We start from the raw sequence: 21,684 nt of genomic DNA, 5'->3' as shown, positions 1-21,684 counted from the left end.
GTATCATACGACTACACTCACATAACGAAAAACGCAAGAAAGCAGCTAATTGATAGATCACTGAAAATTAATGGTCAATTATTGGACTTCAACCTGATAAAATTGCTGTTGAGTAGAACTATGAATGACCATTTCCACATGGTTCGATTTTTATCAAGAAAACACGTTGAACCCACCAACTTTGAACGCATGAAAGTTAAACTAGCGGTCGATTTATTCAGACCAGAGATGGTTGCTGCTTTACGTACAATGCATGACCTTCTGGAAGTTGGCTTTGAAAATGTCGAGCCATTATGTAAATTTTTTGAAAGAATGTGGAAGTGGTTTTGCTATCAAGACGTAAGCAATTGGACCCAAGCAACTTCAAAAAGACTCGACATAAAGAGCCCTTTCGCAGAAGAAGATGACGAACGAATAACAGATTTGGATTTGGACTTTCCTGAAGAACTACGCGAATGGAATAAACGAAAAGGAAACGTCCTGGAATGTTTTACACCGCAAACGTTAAACGCAATTATCCTTAAAAGTTGATCGACTGCTAACTTGATTAAACAGCTGCTTCGCAGCGGAATTAATTTTGTCTTAACGAGAAGGTTATCTACAGATAAGATTGAAAGGTTTCACGGGGCAGTTCGTCATTATTATGGAAGCAATCACCACCCTGCAGTTGCGAACTGCTTATCTGTAATAGAAGCAATAAGCAAGACTCAACTCGCCCTAACTTCACTTTCATGCAATACCCCCTTGCCAACTGAGGCAGCATTGCGCAGAAATGATCATTTAATAGCAAGCGAAAGACAACCAAAGATAACAAGACCTAGAGGAAAAACGATTTTGATGAACACAAGCTCAAATCATCTCAAAATTTTAAATCAGTTAAAGGAAACACCAGGTATTGATAATGAAAAAATTATAACGTAAATTCAATTTCATTTTCTTTTGTATTAGGTCATTTACCATTGACAAGAGATGCAGTCACCTGTTTGTATGTAATCAGATATACACTTCACAAATTTGGTCAAAAGGAAAATTATTGCATTGACTGTTATTGTAAACTTACCGTCGTCCTCAGCCAAATATCTGAGGCTAATAAAAAATCTCGGTATTAGTTTATATAGTACATTTACCTACAATTTATTTGACGTTGAAAAATTTTATTAAGACAGGGGTGGATTGAAGTACCCTACGGAAAGGGTAGCAGCACGATTTTGGACTCTACACATCTTTCTGAAAAGTTTTTTTTTTAGAACTGAAACAGTGTACCAAGGTAGTAAATGATTCAGTTGATTTCCTTGTACCTTTGTTATCAGAATGTCCTGAAGTTAAATGCTCCGAAGATGGTAAACATAGCAAAGAATTGTCTAGGCTGCTGCTGTCTAAATTTTTCTATGGTGTTATGAGAACAGAGGAAGATAAAAGTAAAATTAGATTAGATAAAAAACCAATAGTATTCAATAAACCAGAGAAAAGAAAAGTCCTGAAATTGCAAAAGTGATGTCGGTGTAACGTCATATACATTTGTTAAACCTATAAATAAAGTATGAGTTGATTAACGTGTTCTTACTTTGAATGAATGAACCGATTCAATTCCTGTACAGAATTGTTAATTGCCTGTTAGAATTAACAGAACAGTAGTTTTGGGAAAAATACTTTTAATTTTTTTTCTTTACCTAGCTTCACTTGTCACAGAACGTTGTTTTTCATAAACATTTGAAAATAGTTTAATAGTGCTTGCATCAAAAATAGCCATCCTGGAATTTAAAATATGAAAAAAATAATAAATGAAAATGCTTATGGAGGATAGATAATAAGTTATTTCTGTTTTAAAAAGTTTCTGAACTGGGCTTCTTACAATAATCCAGATACATTCAAGCATTTCATAAAACTCTTCGTTTTTTTTGACAACTTAGACAATCTTTGCAATTTTTAACCAGCAGAGCAAAAAGTAGTTGGCTAAATCTTTACTTTTGGTAAATGTAAAATTAGTTCTTATACTCGCAATTCAGCTACTTTATGCAGCCACTAAACTCATTATTTAAAACAAAGATAACGATGTTTATGCGCTAAGTATTAGGTTTTGAAGACAAATAAGTATAAAATGAAATGTTAAAAAACTATTTGTTCTTTGCCACATGGAGCATGAACCTTATTGATAGATGAATCACTAAAATTATTTTAAAAGTATCATAAGTTAGTTAGTTAACCAAAGATGACTGTGAATTTGACTTTTTGGAATTGTCAATCAATTGACTTTGAATAGCTTGGTCCCGACCAAGACACGAAGGAAATTTTTTTCAAGATTAACCCTTGTTGGAACTGTTGTTTGATCTGTTTTCTCCTGATAATTGCAAATAGTAAAAAGGTTATAACTAAATGATATGATAACTGTACACAACATACCAAAATAAAAAAGGTCGGTACTTTTTCCTGTTTTCGTTTTCTTTCGAGATATGATTGCTCAAAACATTTGTTTTCGATGTGGTCACTACATACAACAGATGATTTACTAAATGTTATCTCATAATTTCCTGAGAATCCACTACATTCCTTGTTTTTTTTTTATTAATCAATCCATTTCTTGGTTAAGTTTTCGTCTTAAGGCAAAAGATGGAAAGTGACATCAGGTTTCAAATTTTCTCCGTACGTTTTTTTTTTACAGTTTTTAAGCAAGCACTTTTTTCTCATTTTTCTATCGAATAAAAAAAGAAACGTAAACTAAACAATTCTTGCTTATACTAAATTAAACGTAAATGGTCCCTGTTGATTATAACGTGGTGGCTGGCCATGACTGAAAATAAATGAAAAGTGGAAACGATGGGAAATGTTTTCGGAAAACAGAAATTCAAAATTATACTTTCGTAAAATGGCAACGCATGTGGCATAGGTATAATTGCCACAGGCAGCTGAGGGTGGGTGGGTGGCTCGAACAAAATTGACACACAGGGTGAATCTGTGCTCTGTGGCCGAGAATGAAGTAGGCTATGAGTTTGTGAAACAAATTTGATCTTGTGGTTAACTAGTCGAGCATCTGCAATTATCGAAAAAAATTAATTAAAAAAAATACTTATTCCACGACAGCATTAAACTACCGTTACTTCTGTGAGTTGCGTTGTCATAGATATCTTCAGTGTGGCATGCTATTTCGCCACAGTCTTCTACATCGTCTTGGGAGCGTTCACATGTTTTATTTTTTTTGTCAAGTGTATTTTTAAAATTCCAGTAGTAGTAGTAACTCTAGGACAAATCCAACATTATCACGATCTTGTAAATTGGTATCACCCTTTTCGCCTGGCAAAACAACATCGAGCCCGTCTACAACAAATTTAGAATAGGGAAAGGGCAGGTTCACCATACAGTCAGTTGCACAATGGATAACAACAGTCCTTTAACTGCCGATGCGCGAAACTGTTCTTCAAAAAATATAGGATATGGGGATAGAAGAGTTAGTTCAAAGAAAAGCAAGTGAAAAGGTAAAATGAGAGCAATGGAGCAAAGGAAAGAGAGAAAGAGACAAGCAAGGTCATGATGATGTTTACTAATTTGGTAAAATATTTGGCAACAAATATTTGATCTAAACATGACGTAAAGTTGACATCAATAATTCTTTATTAAACACAACTATCAATTTTATTCAACTTATAAAAGGCAACAGTTTTTTTTATGTGACACTTAGTAAGACGGTTGCTCTTAACTGTGTTGATAGACAGCAAATTTGTTCTTTATTTGTCAATTTAAAAAAAGTAATCGCAAACACTTCAATGTCCAAATAAATTTCCAACTTAAACTGTTACTCGTTATCGGAGTACCTTAAAGAAATGGAAGTGGATACAGCAAAAATTACAAATCTACAAATTAATTATTTCTTCTTTCCGTTTCTTCTTCAAGATAATGAATAGTTTGTTTTTTATCTAATATTCCTGATAGGAAGTCATATAGATGGTAATATTTTTACCACTCTTAAATAAGATCAGATTTATGCTTTGTGTTTGATACCTCGCCAAGCAATGCATAAAAATATAAAAAATGTAAGGAGAACGAATATGGTGAACCCTTTTCTTATTATTCAATTACATGAAAAACGAAACAACAGTGAAAAGCAAACAACCCATATTTCAAAAGATGTGTATTTCATGGTAAACTTTACACACAAAATTTTTTTTTTCAGATTTATGTGAAAGAATAATAAAATTGGTAAACAATAAATGAAAAGTTGTAAATTGTGAGAAAAGTTGTACTCACTAGACGCCTTTTGTCTGTGTCGACTATTTCCTGGGATTGGTTGAAAACAGCTGCATTACCCTTTTCAGTTCTAACTTCTGTTGACTTTGGTGATAGCAATAAGACTGTGTAAACACATCTCTGATTTGCTCTTTCTTTTGACAGTTTGGTGGCAGAGTATGCAAAAGCCTTACTATAATAATATTATAACCGCCTCAACTAATTCGAAGCCAAAAGACCGAGTGAATCAAGGTTTTCAAAATTATTTGGGTCAAATGAGAATTGGAAAAACATAATGAAGATGTCACAAACTACTAGACGCTCGGCTTGAGTACAACATTCACGACCATCCGCGCTTATTACACCAGGAAGGTGGGGAAGGCAACAAGGGTGAATTAAACATGACAAAATGGTTTTTTTATTCACAGAGTCCCAACATTTATTCATGATGCCCCCAGCATTGTTTCGCCAGAATAACATTTAAAAATTATGTCTAAAACCACATTTCTTAAAAGATTATTAAGACTGAAGATCAAATCTATTTTGCGAGCTCTTGAAGCTCTTTGAATCTCTCTTACGCAGCCGGAAAAGAGCTCAATATCTCTCACTAGGAAAGAGTTTTCAGTGTAGTTATGATCCCTTGATCAAGAGGTGGATAGATTGAAGTGCAATTAGGTGGGACAAATAAAATTTCAACCTGACCAACCAAGGCAACACAAGAAGGATCATCACCATAGCAGTTGTCCATAAAAATTGCAACTGGTTCCTTTGTATTTTTTCCGGATCGCAGGAAAAAACAAGTTGTTTCACAAGCCTCTATAAATATCTTGATCGACCCAAGCGTTTTTTGGTTCGTGTAAGGAGCTGGGGATAATTGATCACATCAAAAAAAGATTGAAGTACCACTGGATTGTCCAGGCAGCTATAAGAAGAACCCCTGCTCAAAACCGCTAATTTACCCCAAAAAAAATCCGTAATGGAGTAAAATGTTACTTATCTTGAGTGGAGCATGTGCTACTTGCAGTTGATGATTGTCCAAAAGGGCAGTAGCGGCGGCTCCAGCGGCAGCCATTACCATATGAGTCGAACTTAAAACTGAAATTCGTCGCTGCTTCTGCTGCCGTTGATGAAGAACCAAATTACCACCACTCATCACGATTCCTCCATTTGCGGCAATAATTAATTGTTTCCATTAAGCACGGCCTTTTAGGATGATGGATAGAGAAAGTTTATGCTACTGAAATTTGATGACGGCTAGGATGTCGCGAAGGGAAGTTAACATACTTTGTAGCTTCAACTTTCGTAAATAAAAGTGTAAATAAAAGTCAGATTACATGTACTGGTACACTCGCTTCCATAAATATGTAGGCCACCGCCCGCGGGTTGTACCGCTTCAAATATACCTTTACGGTATGTTTACTTAAGCTTGTGAAAGGAAGAAAATAAACTTGAGGGATGGGTCAGCAAAATAAAGTTTTTTATTTTAGCGGAAAATTTTTTGTTACAGTGTTTTAGGCAAAGATCAATATTTCGTCCACCCCCCTTCTTCATTTATTACTTCTTGAAGTCGCCGTGGCATACTTTCTATCAGGCTTTCGATATACGTTTCATTACGCATTAACTTTTGCCATTCAGAATTTACTAGGGCGTATAACTCGTCAGCTCCATTTGCGTCGCGTGCGTGAAAAGGCAATCCCTGTTCATTTCTCGATTTGTTGAGGGCGACAACAAGATGACCCCACAAATTTTCGATGGGATTCATATCAGCTCCTTTCACGGGCCAATCGAGAGCAACAATTTCCGGGTGTTCAACTAACCATTGTCGGGTAGTGCGCGAATTATGGACAGAAGAACTAATAAAATAAAACAAATAAAGTTATCTGCTTTATGATTATTATTTTTGTTATAAATACTTGTCCTGAACAAAAACGACAGGTTTCCCATGTGGATATGCTTGGCGAATGTAAGGAAGTAGAGTTCCTTCTAAAACATTCGTTATGTATTGCGCCGAAGTTAAGTTATTTTGAACGCGATACAGTGGCGTTAAGCCACCCAACCACACACCACCCCACACGCTTACAGTTGTTCGTCCGCTTCTTTTAATAGAATAGATATTCTTTTTCTTGAATCTCTCATTCTGATGTCGCCGAACGCGGATCTGACCGTGTGCTGCCGATGACCACGATTTTTCATCAGTAAAAAGAACCCACCTCCAAAATTCCACGGGATAGTCAACGTAGCGCCTAGCAAAATGTAGTCTTCCGGCTCTATGTTCCGGTGTTAGAATGTCTTTTATTGCGGCGATTCTATATTGTAAACCCGATTCATTCAATCGTCTTGAAATAGATTGAATCGATAAGAAATTTATGCCGGCTTTAGCCGCTACGTCAGAAGAATTATCAAAATTATTTATAGTGGCTAAAAATAAAATGGTAATTATTAATAAAATTTAGTAAAAAATTAAAATTATTCATTAAGACGATCACACACCTGAACATGCCAACAAAAAATCTTCATTTTCGGAAGTCAATCTTGGAGCCCCTTCATCATTAGCATAAACCTTCAGATTTCTGTCTTCGTTATATCTTTTGATCCACAATTCCACTGATTTTCGATGAATTTGTAATCTACGCGCGATTGTGCGCTGCCCTATGCCGTTTTTATGAAGTCTAATTATTTCGATACGAATTGCATCAGTCAATCTGTAAGATTCACGGTGAAATTCTTCATGCGGACCAAAAACTCGCCCACCTACTCTTGCCATTTTTAACACAGTGTAGCTTTTCATATTTGAAAGAAAAATTTTAAGGAAAAAAGCCTTGAAATAATAGCTTTTTTGGTTTTCATGCTCATCCCATCATTATTTTGGTTTCATATGTAACCCCTTCCTACTCTATTGTCGAATATACCATAAAGGCGCGCATAAAGGTATTTTTGAAGCGGTACAACCCGCGGGCGGTGGCCTACATATTTATGGAAGCGAGTGTACTATTCCCAGATTGGACCGCGTATCTAAAAAAATGGGATTTCGCACTGTTCACATTTCTCACACCAATTGCAATTGCAAATGGAAAAGTTGTTGCAAATTGGAAAAGGTAGAGAAAAAATCTATTTTATATTTGGTTCATCAGGAACAATAACTCATAAATTAATTGTTGTCAAACAGAACATCAAAACAAGGAATAATGAATTTTCACAGAACGAGAAAAAGTCCACGCTTCGGATTTTTTAACCACCACAATACAAAAGAAATAAAAAGTCTACATTGCTCTGTTTTTTCAATCAGTTCCCTGACCATACCAGATTTCCAGGAGAAGATGAGGCTGTTTCACGACATACACACCCTGATCAAGACGGATAAGCCAATTCAGTTGGTCCAGTCAAGTCGACAAGAGGTAAAAAGGAAGAAGGTAGAGCTGATCTTAATGAAGAACCTCCTACTACTGATGACAGTACTGATTTGCCTAAAAACGAAAAGGTAACACTTTTTTAAAATTGTGATTTCTTTTTATAATTTTTTTATCAAATACTTGTAGATCTCGTCAAGGGCAGCCCTTCATTTGCCGGTTGCAACAAGAAAACGGGGCAGGCTGAAGGAGAACAAAGGCTACTTCCACCCATACCACAAGCAGGCAAAAAAGAAAAGACTGGAAAGAAACGACTTCGATGATCGATTGGAAGTAGAAGCGGCAATCCTGAACGAGGAAGCCGAGGCCATTGCACGAGAGGAAGAAACGTGCAATAACATTGATCTCATCACTTCCTCACCCGCTGATAGTCCTCTTGCGGACGAAAGTTGCGTAGTGGAAGCTTCCACCGTTTCACCATACGATTTGTCTGCCGACGGAAAATGCAAAGTGGACGCTGCTACGATTGATGATCCGTCTGTGGAGGAAAAAAAATTAAATAAGAAAGTCTTTCAAATAAATGGTACTAATTTCCTCGTTACCTATTGATAGGTTCTAAAAACTTATCGCAAGCCAAAACACATAGAACCAGAATCAGAGAGCCACATCTCTTCTTGGATAAGCCCCAAGTGATAACGAACAAAAATTATCTAAACACGGGCGACATCAAATTGGCCCAAGTGATCCTGAAAAGAATTCATCCAACGATCGGAGGGTTGTATTGCTCCACAATGGGGGTGACACTTGAATTCCCTCCCGCGCAGGGCGACCAATGGTTGCAAATAATCCAAAAAGGGTCAAACCATTGGGTGTGTGTCGCTAAAGGTTTTTCTAACCTAACCACGTCCTGGGTTATGACAGTATGCCCAGCACGCCATGGAAGAACGACCACATCCTAAGCTGCATGTCGAGTCTCTCGAATCTCGCAATCTCTGCAAATCTCGTCAGCGTCAAAGTAACGGATATGATTGCGGAGTCTCGGCCATTGCTTTTGCCACAAGTTTGGCCAACGGAGAAGAACCCGAAAACAGATTATACAACACAAAGAAGTTGTGTGCGCACCTGATGGACGGTTTGGTTTCGGGAACCTTAACGCCATTTCCATCGGATCCAATCCGAGCCAAGACGTCTATGGAGATTGTTCAAGAAGAAGAGCTGTTGTCGCCGAACCGGATTGGAGAAAAAGGGGTTGGAGCTCATCGGATTGAACACAAAGGGTTGTGAAGGATGGTATCACACAATATGCATCAAAGGATTGCCCCCAAAATTTTGATGATGATTGGTTTTGTGACAACTGTAAAAAAACGAAAAATCTTTAATCACTTTGTACCCTAGTAGAAAGCTAATCACGTGCACTTACTGATTGGTTTATTGATAACTGTATAACATGAAAAATTCAATATCCACTTTGAACCAAGCTCATCGTGCACTTACTGATTGCTAATTTTGTGATAACTGTAGCAAATAAAAAATCATTAATCAACTCTGTGCCAAAGCAAAAACTCATTGTGTTGTACTTACTGATTGCTGGGTTTGTGATAATTGTAAAACAATAAAAATCCAGTAATCAACTCTGTACCAAGCTTTTCGTGCACTCAATCATTGCTGATTTTGTGATAACTGTAATAAATATAAATCATTAATCCATCATGTATCCAAGCAAAAAGCTCAAAATGCACTAACTGATTTGTTTAGTGATTACCGTAAAAAATGACAAATTAATTCTTAAATCAACTCTGTTTGCAGAAAGCTCGTCATGCACTGATTGGTGTTTTGATAACTGTAAAAAAGGTCAAATTAATTAATCCAACATGTAAGAAATCTGATCGTAAACTAACTTATTGGTTTTGTGATAAAGGATCGGTGTCCAATTCAATCTTTATATAAAATCATGATTGTCAGCAATGACAGCAGGAAAATTTCAACTCATCAAAGAAACAAGGACGCCATTAACACTCACGAAATATATAACAGGCCAATTACTAGGTAAAGAAAGAAAACCAAGAAAGCAGAAGAAGGTACAGCAGAGCAGTCCGCGCCACCTGGAATCCACGGAGCCATAGCATATTTTAACATGGAGTGCCATAATGCTATAGCACTAATTGACACTAGAGCGCCGTGGACTCCACGGTGCAATAGATTTTTCCATTTATTTCTGCCAAACCTGTCCTGTAAGGAATGATTGACCCATAATTTGATTTTGTTTGTTTATTTTGTTTTTTTTTGTTAAAGAATTTTGACCTCGACTTCAATAATTTTTCTATTTTTGAAGCATTGACTAAGATTTTTCTATAATTTTTCTACTTTGTAAAAATTTCAAAATTTTAACGTTTCTTAAATTTGTTTGTTCTTTTTTTGATTTTTAGTGCAAATGCACTTTGTTTTCATGACTAAACGGATCTTATGGGAGCTCCATTGGTCTATGTCTCACCCTCAGTGCATGTCTCAGTGTGCACCGACAGAACGACTGCAGCGTTTTCATTACTAAACTGATCTCCTTATGGTAGCTCCATTGGTCTATCTCAGTGCACCGACAGAACTACTGCAGCGCCTCTAGCGATGGTTACCATGCATCTTTCGGTGCTCCCACAGTCTGTCGGTGCAATAGCCAGATCCGTCATTCGAGAACCGACGGTCTGTCGGTGCAATAGCCAGATCCTTCATTCGAGCACCGACAGTCTGTCGGTGCAATAGGACTGACCGTTTTTATCTGATTTTCAGTTTGGACCAACACTTCATAGACATGGCTGTCAATTTTTATGGCATGGATCTTCAGCGTCATTTGACAAACGGCAGAAAATCCGCTCATGTTGTGGCTGCATGCATTTATATTACTTGCCGCATGGAAGGGACTGTCCGTAGGTTTATTTGGTACGCCATACAGCCTCCATATTTACCAGACAGCACGGTTCCGTATTTAAGACGTCTTTTAGTCCATCTAGGGGACCATGCATATCGCATTAAAGACGTCTCGAAGGGGGCGAGTAGGTGGACCGTTATGGTTTTTATGTCCCCCCTGACGGGGATATTTCAAGGCTAATATGCGGGTTTTTTTGGGCGCTTAACTGGTTCATATTAAGGATATTACAGGGCTCATGTTCGTTTTCTTTTGGGCTTTGATTGGGTTTATAGAAGGACCTAACTGGGATAATACTCGTTCTACTTTGAGAACATGAGGGACATAACTGGGCTAATGCCGGAAGAAAAAATATTTAATGCAAATTTTTTTTGAAAATTTAAAAAATGTCTCAAAAGTTGCAATCATCTTGGTGTATTACATCAATTTGGCAATTAAAGAATATACAACTGTATAGGCTTGAGATTGGTTAAGGTTAACAAGTATGTATAGAGAGATAAATTGGAATGTCCATTTGTTTCTTCTGGCTTTCGATTTTCGGTGACTGAATGTTGGAGACCCCCAGCAGTGTCCTTCTGATGGCTCGGTCAAACCTCTTGGATATCAGCTATAGCTGATTGTTGATGAGCTGTAAACAAAAAAATTAAGGTATTAATGGACGTACTGTAATTACATGAAAGAAGTATTCTCACCGGGTGGTAGAAGCTTCCTTCCTTCAGTGCGTTAACCTCTTCCTCTTTTTTTCAATATCAGTGCTAACCACCTGTTCACCATCAATTGCATTCTTAAATTGGTCTTGTGCTCCTTTGTAAGTGTCTGCAAATAAATGAAAAATAAGGATAAATTTCTAGAAAAAGGAAGTCGTAAAGAAAGAAACTTAAAAAAGGATGACTATCTCAAAAGGTTATTCGTAAAGAAAGAAGCTTGCTAAATAAGGATAAATTTCTCAAAAGTTTACGTAAAAAATAAACTTGAAAAATCTGGATAAATTTCTCAAAAAGTTTACGTAAAGAAATAAACTTGAAAAATATGGATACATTTCTCAAAAAGTTTACGTAAAGAAATAAACTTGGAAAATATGGATAATTTAAAAAAAAAAATTTCGTAAAGAAAGAAACTTACCAAACTTAGCTATTATTGTTACATTCAATACCGTCCAATTTTCTTTATCAACAACAGCTCTCTTATTTGTTATCAAATTTACCAATGCAGTAGCATTCTCTGCTACATCTTCATCTGGCCAATAACATGTGGATTTATTCCCCTTCTTCTTGATCCACTCCAAAGGGGCAATATCAAGCTGACTCGTGTCAGCAGGTAAATGGAATTTGACTGTGGCAAAAGACTACAACGAAGATGAATTAGTGAAAATTAAACAATAAAAAAATCAATTTATTACTTACGTTTGTTGTGGCAAGAGTTGAAGGCAAACCACGCTTCTTCGATGCCATCACTTATCAGATAACTTTGGGAATTCGACGGGACACAGATTGTAAAAGATAGGGAATAAAGACACACAAAACAACTTGGTAAAAGAGTAGCACCACCACGATATAACAGTTTCGTAACAATAAAACACTTATTCCAATTTTTAGTTGTGGCTCTCATAACGTTGTCTCCCATCTTTTGTTTCCATACCTCTTCTGCTATTTCAGCGTTGCCACCAGGTTGCCACTTGCCAGATCGCGAGAATTAGTCTTCTCATAAGCGGGAAAATTGCAAAGTCGTTTATTGAAGAATAGGGAATGCCAGAGGCTTTACATTTGATTCCTGTTATAGGCCATGATTTTTGAGAGGATAAACTCACAATTTTCACTGTATAAATGCCGAGTCGTGAAGATTGAAGGATTAAAAAAAATTAAATTTTTCACAAAGCACCGACATTAAAGTTTAGGCCTACAGACGATTAGACTGCTACGACAAAACTTAAGTTGCCAAGTCTATTATTGCTGTTGCTTTTCATACATAATTTGTCATAAAAAAAGAAAAAAAAGTTTTTCTATGAATATACAATTTGCGACGAGCCAGTTATCTAATTTAAAAATTAAAGACCAATTAAAGGCACTTATAATACGTAACAATCGGTTAAATAAAGCACAGATTAAGACCGGAAAAAGCCATCTATTTGATGGCTTTTCTTGGGAATTCCCAATACTAAGTTTTCACTCACAGTAAAAAATACCCGATGTTCAAAAAAAAAGAATTGACCATTTTAAAGACGTGTTTTAAACAGGTTGTATTATGAAAGAGGAAGACCAGTATGCAATCGAGAATAAGCCGTCTTTCTCCGGGTGTTTTCAACGGTTTTGTGCTGACGTCTTTAGTCCCAAAATAAAACGCGGAGTGTTGTCTGGGTTACTTATTATGTAAAATTTTGTTTCTAGATCTTCTGATAGACATTGCAGATGTTATAGATATCGACGTTTACACACTTGGGCACACTTTCATGCAGATTGCTAAGATGTTTAATCTGAATATTCCATCAGTTGGTAAGTTGCATCATTTTTTTACCTCCTCTAATTATCTGAAACTCGCCAATCCTAACCTTTTTCATCAATGTAGATCCTTGTTTGTACGTGATTCGCTACGCTAATCGAATGAGCTTTGGTGATAAGACTCACGAAGTGTCCAGGTCTGCCTTACGACTTGTGCAGCGGATGAAACGCGATTGGATTCATACTGGTCGACGTCCATCTGGGCTCTGTGGGGCGGCGCTGCTGATTTCTGCCCAATTTCATGGCTTTAATCGGGCTGTGATTGATGTCATCAAAGAGGTGAAAGTCCATGAGAACACGGTCCGAAAGCGCATGCAAGAATTCGGTGAGACTGCGTCGAGCATTTTGACTTTCGAAGAGTTTATGCAAGTGGAATTGGAAGAAGAACACGATCCGCCGGCCTTCCTCAAATCTCGGAAAAAAGACAGGATTGACGAAATTCAGGAAGAGGTAGTGCAAACAATTTAGCTTGGCAAAAAATTCTTCTGCATAACCGTCTCTGAAATTCGTTCAGTCGACAGAAGAGATGGTTGAACTGGAGAAAGAGATCAACCGGCAGATTGCCTTGAGCCTAGCGAAGAAACGAGGTCCTTATGCAAAATACGCCAAAGGTTTGGTCTCTACCTCCTATTGTGCTAGTTGCATCGCCAGTAATGGATCGTCGTTTCATTACAGAGGCCCTAGCGGCTCCATACTCACCTATCGCCGGCCCCAGCAGGACAATTAGTCCATCCACCGATCCTGAAATTGAAGACGTCATCGCCGACATGACGATGACAGCCGTCAAGGAATGCCTTACTCCTACCGAAGCTGCCACCGTTGATGCCAACTCCTTACCCACTGCCCGAAAAACTACTTCCGATACAGACGAATCTATTTTGATGCCTCCACCTGGCCCCACGTACCTTCAACTACGCCATCATCTCAGTAAGCACTCCCCGTATTAGTTCAAACACCTGATGCTCTGTTAACTTATTTCACGCACGTTATTTAGGGCCTTCATTAGCCAGTTTGGGTATTTTCTCGAGATCCGTGGAAAAGGAAGAACTCAGCAAACAAGACGAGGCTCCACCCGACTCGGGAAAATTGAATTTGGAAGGAATAGATGACTCAGAAATGGACTCGTACATTGAAACGGATGACGAGGCAAAGATGAGTAGTGACATGTGGATGGCTATCAACGGGGAATTGATGAAAGAATTGGAAGGTGAAGATAAATAGTCGTTTTTTTTCCAAGGTGAACGTTTCATTATTAATTTCAATGCCAATAGCCAAACTAGATAGATCTTAATTTTTTTTTTTTTTAAATTCTAAAACTTACATGGTATACTCACAGAAACGAAGCCTTCCCATCACATCTTTACCTCTTTCTTTAAGCGTTCTCATAGGGAACTTCTCAATTCTTTCAACAACAATTCGCCATTTTGTGGTTTTAGCAGGCCTCTGCCCTTGGCCAAAAGACTTTCCAGCCACAAATTCTAAGATTCTTTCCTCTCACTCTGAATTCAATTTTGGCTTTTTGGGCATTTCGACTCGAAAAGACTTAACAAGCGACCGAGCTTAGGACTTAAACTTAATTATATTTAAATTACTGTCCATAAAGCTAGTCAGTTTATCAATTTAGACTTGAAATGAGCAAAAAAAACTTGAATTGAATGACTGAAATACGTCAAAGTCAAACTAGCAGCCATTGAAAATGGCAAACTGTCAAAATGAATCAACAAGAGAAAATTGAACTCTTTGGCCCAATTTATGCATTATGCCCTGACAAATTTAAGTTTACTGTTGATGACAAAATTGTGTTATGTTTTTTACAAAAAGTGAGTAAAGAACTTGTGGATAGTTTCAAATTTGTGACATAGATGAAACCTCTGCTCATACTCAACATGTACATCACCATTTCTATCCATAAATTTAGATCACACCCAACCAACCGAAGAGTCAGCACGCACTCATACATCCACAGCAAAAAGCCAATCTTCAAATTGAGAGGCTGAAGCAGGTGTTTGTAGCCAAAACCCCATCTTGCTAGATGAAACTTCTAGCAGACCTAGTATTTCCCTAGAAGAATGTATAATACGTTGGGAGAATAAAAAAGACTTCGCCTGTGAAAGTAATTTCAAAGTTGATGGCAATAATACTGTTCCATGCAGATTTACAAGAAATCTGCTTCAACCTACTGCAACAAGAGCTATAAGTTACAAAAAAGTAAGGATGGCTCCTCCTGGCAAATCTCAAATTTTACAAACCACTTAAAAGTTGAACCCAAAATCAAGAATATCCCAAAGAAAGTTTCCAAAGCCAGTCCAAAAAATTAAAATCAGAAAACTGTAACTGCCAATTCTACATCCAAAAACGGAAATTTTGTTTCACGAAAAAAGAAATCTACTAGTACAGGTATATAACAATTTTTGTTTTGTTCATTAAAAGTTATTCAACAATAAGCTTAAATTGATACAAGAATTGTTCCTTGTTGCTAGGAAACCACAAATATTCCTAATACTTAATCATTTGTGTCTTCTTTAGTTGTTGAACTTATTGGTGACGACACTAATGAAAGTAATGATGGCAGCAGCTCAGAAAATTGATCATCAAAAGATGGTTAGCATCAAAAAGAGTGTTTACAAGAAAAAGGTGGATGTTATTGCTAATTCTTTTATTTACAATGTTCTCAGTTTTTGACGACTGTGAAAAAGGAAAGACTTCTGACAAACATCAAAGCAAAAGATCCAACGAGACTTCTGAGGTGTCATCGCTTTCGTCGTTGAATGGAGAAAAAGATGTTCAGAGTCTTTGAGACAGACAAACTGGAGAAGCCGTATTGCCGCACAGCAACTCCCGTCAGAAAACTTCATAAATTAATTGGAATAGTAGACTCGATAGACGGCAACTCAAATTAAGAAAAATTCTTCACATCCCCAACAAAGTCGCATTTCTGACTATTTTGAATTCGTTAACAAAATTGACACGGAAATTTGCCTTCGCAAGGAAAACGAATATCTTTGTTCAAAAATACAAGAAATAAAAAAAAACGCCTCTCATAATCAAGAAAATCCACTAGAAGTTGCTGGTCAATCTATTTTAATTAGAATGATGCGGCAAGCTGTAAAACAATTTGGAAAGAAACCTAAAGGGTTACGGCATGACGACGTTGTTCTTAAACATTTCTGTATCAATGTTTGGATCCTTGGAGGCCGTCGTATCTACGAGATCTTTCACAGAAACTTTATTGGAATTTTTCCTTCACCTTCTACAATCCAAGACCTTCTTCGTACGTTTGATATTCCTTTAGATCAAGATGGCATCAATTTCTCTGCAGAGTGATTTAACGACTTCATGGACGTCTAGATCTATATGTCAAAGATCTATACGGGTGATTGCCTGCGAGAATATCAGCACCAATTTTTTGAAGAAAAAAGGATATCGGCTCCAGCAAGACATCTCGAGAAGTGCTGTACTGGGTGTCAAATCAAGAGTGCCATCCCATTAGAATCTACAGATAAGTTACTTCTATTAGTCCAAACCCTATATTTCCTTAAGGTATTCATTGATTACATTTAAAGTTATGCTTCATTTTCTCATAATTTATACTTTCACAATAAGGTAAACAACGTAACTCGAGTGTACGAGAAGCAAGTCAGAGAATGGATGTAAGGCGCGGAAACAAACTGGATGTGGTTGCATTTCAACTCCAACAACATGGAAGAAGTTACTTATGCATGTTTGAAAGAGCTTCCCGAAACTGTGCGCAAATCTAACATAAAGGCAACATTGCGTCAGTGTTTATCACTGAAATACGTTTGCCTTGAGTTCAATACCGTCACAAACACAACAAACTTGGCAAAATACTTGAGCTTAACCGACGAAACGATAACGGCTAAGGAGGCCAATGGGGAAGTGAATGCTCCAATGTTGCCGGATCCAATCATGGTTGCAGCTCGTTTGTCCACGTAATTCTTATATTTATCATACATGGACAAAGTAACAAATAACAATTCTTTTCCTCTAATTAGGAGCGATGAAAACCTCACAGAGACTCCACAAAAAACAAGAAAAAGGCATTGCGATCAAAACACCAGCAGAATCGTCAAAATGATGAGTGCCGGACCTAAAACATGGATAAAACTAGAAAGAAATGAACAGTTCGAAATGCTTGGTTATCATCATGACTCGACTAAACTACTGTTCGTGTAGGACTATACTCTACCAAAAGGATATCCATTTAAACCGAAGAGAGATTACTTGTGGGAAGATATAAATCTTTCAAAAAAACAAAGTTTTCCAGTATTCCAGTTTCAAGTAAAAAAAATCTGTCCGAGGCATCCAGCTCCACGGAATCCGCTGAGTGCAAAATATTGATGCGCAGATCCTTTTGCAATGGGGTCAACGTAGGCTTTCTAATTAGATTTATTAAAATGACGAATTAAATAACATATTATGCGTTGCAGGTGTGTGAAGGAGACACTAAGACTGAGGAGAAATGTCAAATCTCTGTTACTAAAAGAGTACACAACAACAGATGTGTCAATCACCCAGACGCAAAGTTGATTGACAGCGACCCATGTGAAGCAGTATTTATTTATCTTCGCCCCGAATCAGAACAAGATAAGAAAAGGTGGCTAGGCTTTTTATCGGTAGAAGGCTTAAAAGCAGTGCACTTAAACCCTAGGAGCTGCGGTAAAACGTATTTATCACGCATAAATATAAACTTAAGTAAAGATAGGATAACCGTAGTGAAATTGGAATACAGACGAAATACGTCGTCTGCTCAGTTATTGCCAGATTTGATAAAATTAATAAAAAAATCAATTTTTTTAAATCAATATCTCTAAAACTAAAGAGTATTTAGACAAAGTGTAAGCGAAAGTATTTTTAAATAAACTTTAAAAAAATAATATCGAGAAATAAAAAGTTGTGTTGTTTTCTCAAATTAACTTGTGTTGGGTTTTGCACAACTTGCAAACTTTTGCTCGAAACTGAAAACGCAACCCACGCAAACTCGATCAGTAAGTGATAAATTGGCGCAAGTGTAGCAAAAGTTTGTTCTCCAGATCAACTTGCGCCTGTAAACATAATCTTGCGCCTTAAAATGAATCCAAACCATAATTTGTGCTATAACAAGAACAGCAAAAGTAGAGAACGAGAGGATTTTGCTGTTCTTGCAGGTAAAGGAAGAAAAGAATATAAAGAAAAAGAGAAAAGGGCGTAAAATACCGTGGGTACGGTAGGCACCGTAGTATCCCTTCCGTCAAATTAAACTTAAATCATAGAGAGCCATTTGCCTGTTCAAGAAACTTTCACGGAAGACTGTATATCTTTGTCGACGTCAAGTGAAACAGTTGCGGAATTTTCACCATATAAGTATTCCACGCCTAATAACTCTCCACGACAGACTGAAGGCGGCTGATATCTGGGATCTGGAGGTGTTTCCATCACATAAGAAGAAAGCAGATGCAGTTTGTTTTGTAAAGCTACGTCAAAAGAGCGCAACGATGAAACTGGTGCATCGATCGAAGACGACGTTCTTGCCATGTTCCACATAGCTATTACGTCCAGAAGAAAAGCCTGAAAATGTACATCGTTTGCTGAGGTTCCTATAGATGAAACAAAATGAAATTGTGAAATGTTGGAAGTCTTATCTTAAACACATACCAGGAATAAAATTTTTGATGTAACTGTGGAAGCTTTCTAATGAGGTAGTACCTCTACCACACCGATAGACCGGCAGCAAAATCCCTCCTTTTTGCATGGATCCCGTCTTTGTGTATAGTAGAACGCTATCAGGATCTTGCAAACATTTAATGTGTTGGACTACTGTGCGCAAAATTTCAAGAGCGTTGTAAAGACGTCTTGTAAAGATGAAAATAATTCTTCCAAGAGAGTAGCGGAACCCTCTACGCCTCGCGTTTTACGTCGACAATGTTTAGCTAGTTCTTGTTTTGAAATGGACTTCAAAACTGTTGCATTGGATGGATTAGAGATTCCAGCATGCTTTAGCTCACCAAACTTGGCCTTTCTCAGCATTTCGACGTCATTTAAGCCCCATTCGAAGATGGCCATCGATATGCGTGACATAAAGGTTCAATACAATGGATGTGACTCATTTGTGGAAGCGGCTGCAAGTCGTCGCATAAAACGTCACGAATCAAGCCGAATAACTAGATCTTCTCACATGTTGAACATCGTTTAAAATTTGGTCGAACAGCAATCACGATCGGTGTAGAGTACAAGTGGAGCGGGCTGACCAGCACTTTGAAAGCGATCCATGAGTCTTTGAGCTATTTTATCCAAGTTTGATAAAGATTCAGATGTGGTCAAAATTGAAAGCAACACTTCGCCCTTCTCGTTTCCAACATTAGTGCACTATGATACAGAATTCGCGGAGGCTCCTAGTAGTTTTCGCGTGATCTTCTTTGTAGAATTGATCTTAAGAATTCTTCCGTAAATGGACGTGGCACTTGATTTCAGGGCTTATAATCGAGACCACACATCTCGAATATAAATGGCTAAGAACCATTTGGGAGTGGGCGTGCTTTTAAAAATCGGTTTCGCCTCATACACATGAGCCGGAAGCTTTAATCGTTCCTTCTCCCTTTTGTGCCGTTCGCAATCCGATAAATACATTAAAACGCTTCTCATCCATTCTTCTGATTGCAGCTCATGGATATTTTTGCACAATGCCGTTGTGCTATTTCCCGAAGACCTAGCACGCATAAAAAAAAACAATAGCTTTGTCACAAGCAAACTTTCGTGTCAAAAAAAATTCCAAATCGGGCTTTATAATCTTCGGTTAATTGCTCCATTAGACTATGATCGTAAGAAATGAACATTTCTTTACAGGAGGAGCATTCCAAGTATTCTGCAGCTAAATAGTAGCGATTCTTGATGTCAATTACTGATCTTACGCGATGATAAAGTCCCTTGGAAGACAATGAGTGGCGAACGCAGCTTGTACACTTGAAGTCAAACAGCCACATTTTACGTGGCATCCAAAGAAAAAGCCGTTTGTAAAAATAAGATCCCAAGGATGGAAGATTCCTCGATGAACCCGGTAGATGTAGGGGATGCCACCAAGTTTTGAGGTCACTCACGAAAACACCCTTACAAGGAAAGAGATTTTGGCCGACCCATTGCCAGTCAATGGGATCAAGAGTTTCACGCCATCCTGAAGGTAATCGTTGTGAATAATCGGTTTTTCGATGAGGCGACTCCATCCTTTTAGTTTCTGCATTGCCAGCCACAATAAGTTGTTCATAACAAGCTGATGTTGCTCCTTGGTGACTGACCTGAGGGAACAAACACATTTTTCTAGATTAGAACCTTGTTTTTCTATGGTATAAGTTTAGAATGAGACCGTTACCAAAACTTGGTTGTTACAAGCTGATTTTGCTGCTTGGTGACTGCCCTGAGGGAACGGAATCAATTTTCTTAGATTAGAACCTTTTTTCACTGTAGAATGAGTTTGGGATGAGACCGTTGCCAAAAGTTGGTTGTCACCAGGTGATGTTGCTCCTTGGTGACTGACCTGAGGGAAAGAACAATATTTCTGGATTAGAACCTTGTTTTTCTATGGCAAAGTTTAGAATGAGACCGTTACCAAAATTTGGTTGTCACCAGATGATGTTGCTGCTTGATGACTGACCTGAGGGAACGAACAAAAATCTCCATATTACTAGTTAGATCTTAATTTTTTTCTGTTAAAATTCTAAAACTTACATGGTATCCACACTCACAGACACGAAGCCTTCCCATCACATCTTTACCTCTTTCTTGAAGCGTTCTCATAGGGCACTTTTCAATTCTTTCAACAACTTTGCCCTATTTTGTGGTTTTACCAGGCTTCTGCCCTTGGCTTTCCAGCCAAAAATTCCAAGATTCTTTCCTCCCACTCTTGGGCATTTCGACTCGAAAAGACTTAGCAAGTGACCAAGCTAAAGACTTAAACTTAATTCTATGTAAATTACTGCCCTTAAAGCTAATCAGTTTATCAATTTAGACTTGAAATCAGCGAAAAAAACTTGAATTAAATGAAACTAGCAGCATTAAAAATGATAAACTGGGTAATGACACTTGTCGACACTCATTTGTTTTTTCCAGTTCCAATTGTTCCAATTTTGTTCCAATTGTTCCAATTGTGTTCCAATTGTTCCAATTTTGTTCCAATTGTTCCAATTTTGTTTCAATTCTCCAATTGTTTCAATTGTTGCAAATCAACAGCGAAGATTGGGGTCTAAGACGCACAAGTATGACACGCAAAATCGTGAAGCGCTCCAAAAAATTTTTCCGAACCTTCATGGATGTTGGTAAAATAAGCTTTACGATAAGTTTTAGTCGCTGATTTCCCATCCTTCTTAACTCAGTGGCGGAGGACCTTCAGGCGAAATTAATTAGTTTTCTTACTTTTGCTGGCCGATTTTAAGATCCACAATTTTGACAAACGGACAGGGACAGGAACAGGACATTTTCTCTTTGGGGTGTGTGTCGACTTTGTCTTTTTTCTTTGGAGGATTATTCTGGATTGGTATTTTTTGTGTGATGGACTTCCAGTTGAAGCCATTTGTACGAGTTTGTTTGGAAATCGACTGATATTTTTCACGAGGTAGGTGAGTGTTACTGTTGTTGAATCCTTCCTCTTCCTCTTAATGAATTTTCTTTCTGATGATTGATTGTTTGTCAAAATTGATGTGCCACTCCAATTACCTTCTTG

The 21,684-nt window shown here is 37.6% G+C and overlaps 2 protein-coding genes and 1 long non-coding RNA gene across 5 annotated transcripts; 1 reads left to right on the top strand and 2 right to left on the bottom strand.

Annotated features, from left to right (window-relative positions):
* Positions 1–7,314: 7,314 nt before the first annotated feature.
* On the bottom strand, positions 7,315–9,589 carry LOC124344499. Of its 3 annotated transcripts, none has more exons than XR_006919754.1 (7): positions 9,460–9,589; positions 9,328–9,405; positions 9,147–9,245; positions 8,986–9,080; positions 8,168–8,919; positions 7,749–8,103; positions 7,315–7,682 (listed from the first exon to the last, which is right to left on the bottom strand). It is a non-coding gene; the product is annotated as an uncharacterized LOC124344499 (long non-coding RNA). The 3 variants fall into 3 exon arrangements; XR_006919753.1 differs by having other exon boundaries at positions 9,464–9,589; XR_006919755.1 differs by having other exon boundaries at positions 8,688–8,919; positions 9,464–9,589.
* Positions 9,590–11,186: 1,597 nt separating this feature from the next.
* On the bottom strand, positions 11,187–12,110 carry LOC124342239. The gene is made up of 3 exons (XM_046795212.1): positions 11,886–12,110; positions 11,605–11,827; positions 11,187–11,298 (listed from the first exon to the last, which is right to left on the bottom strand). Exons 1-3 carry the CDS (start codon positions 11,931–11,933, stop codon positions 11,198–11,200), a joined length of 372 nt encoding a protein of 123 aa, XP_046651168.1. The 5' UTR covers positions 11,934–12,110; the 3' UTR covers positions 11,187–11,197.
* An 833-nt stretch (positions 12,111–12,943) lies between these two features.
* On the top strand, positions 12,944–15,774 carry LOC124342148 (transcription factor IIIB 90 kDa subunit-like). The gene is made up of 7 exons (XM_046795116.1): positions 12,944–12,971; positions 13,045–13,427; positions 13,492–13,588; positions 13,653–13,904; positions 13,972–14,184; positions 15,504–15,536; positions 15,653–15,774. The coding sequence occupies exons 1-7, from the start codon at positions 12,944–12,946 to the stop codon at positions 15,772–15,774; spliced, it is 1,128 nt and encodes a 375-aa protein (XP_046651072.1).
* Positions 15,775–21,684: the final 5,910 nt, after the last annotated feature.

This window comes from Daphnia pulicaria, chromosome 6 (genome assembly GCF_021234035.1).
Source record: "Daphnia pulicaria isolate SC F1-1A chromosome 6, SC_F0-13Bv2, whole genome shotgun sequence".
NCBI lineage: Eukaryota > Metazoa > Arthropoda > Branchiopoda > Diplostraca > Daphniidae > Daphnia > Daphnia pulicaria.
The sequence above is the reverse complement of the archived record's forward strand: the minus strand, read 5'-3'. Positions and strand labels throughout refer to the sequence as shown.

Bases quoted from the DNA above. Each gene is read 5' to 3' on its own strand.
- LOC124342239 (XM_046795212.1), bottom strand. From the start codon at position 11,933: ATGGCATCGAAGAAGCGTGGTTTGCCTTCAACTCTTGCCACAACAAAC. The intron at 11,828-11,885 runs GTAAGTAATAAA...TCTTCGTTGTAG, and splicing joins CAACTCTTGCCACAACAAAC to TCTTTTGCCACAGTCAAATT. The intron at 11,299-11,604 runs GTAAGTTTCTTT...ATTTATTTGCAG, and splicing joins AACAATAATAGCTAAGTTTG to ACACTTACAAAGGAGCACAA.
- LOC124342148 (XM_046795116.1), top strand. From the start codon at position 12,944: ATGTTTAATCTGAATATTCCATCAGTTG. The intron at 12,972-13,044 runs GTAAGTTGCATC...TCATCAATGTAG, and splicing joins TCTGAATATTCCATCAGTTG to ATCCTTGTTTGTACGTGATT. The intron at 13,905-13,971 runs GTAAGCACTCCC...CACGTTATTTAG, and splicing joins TCAACTACGCCATCATCTCA to GGCCTTCATTAGCCAGTTTG.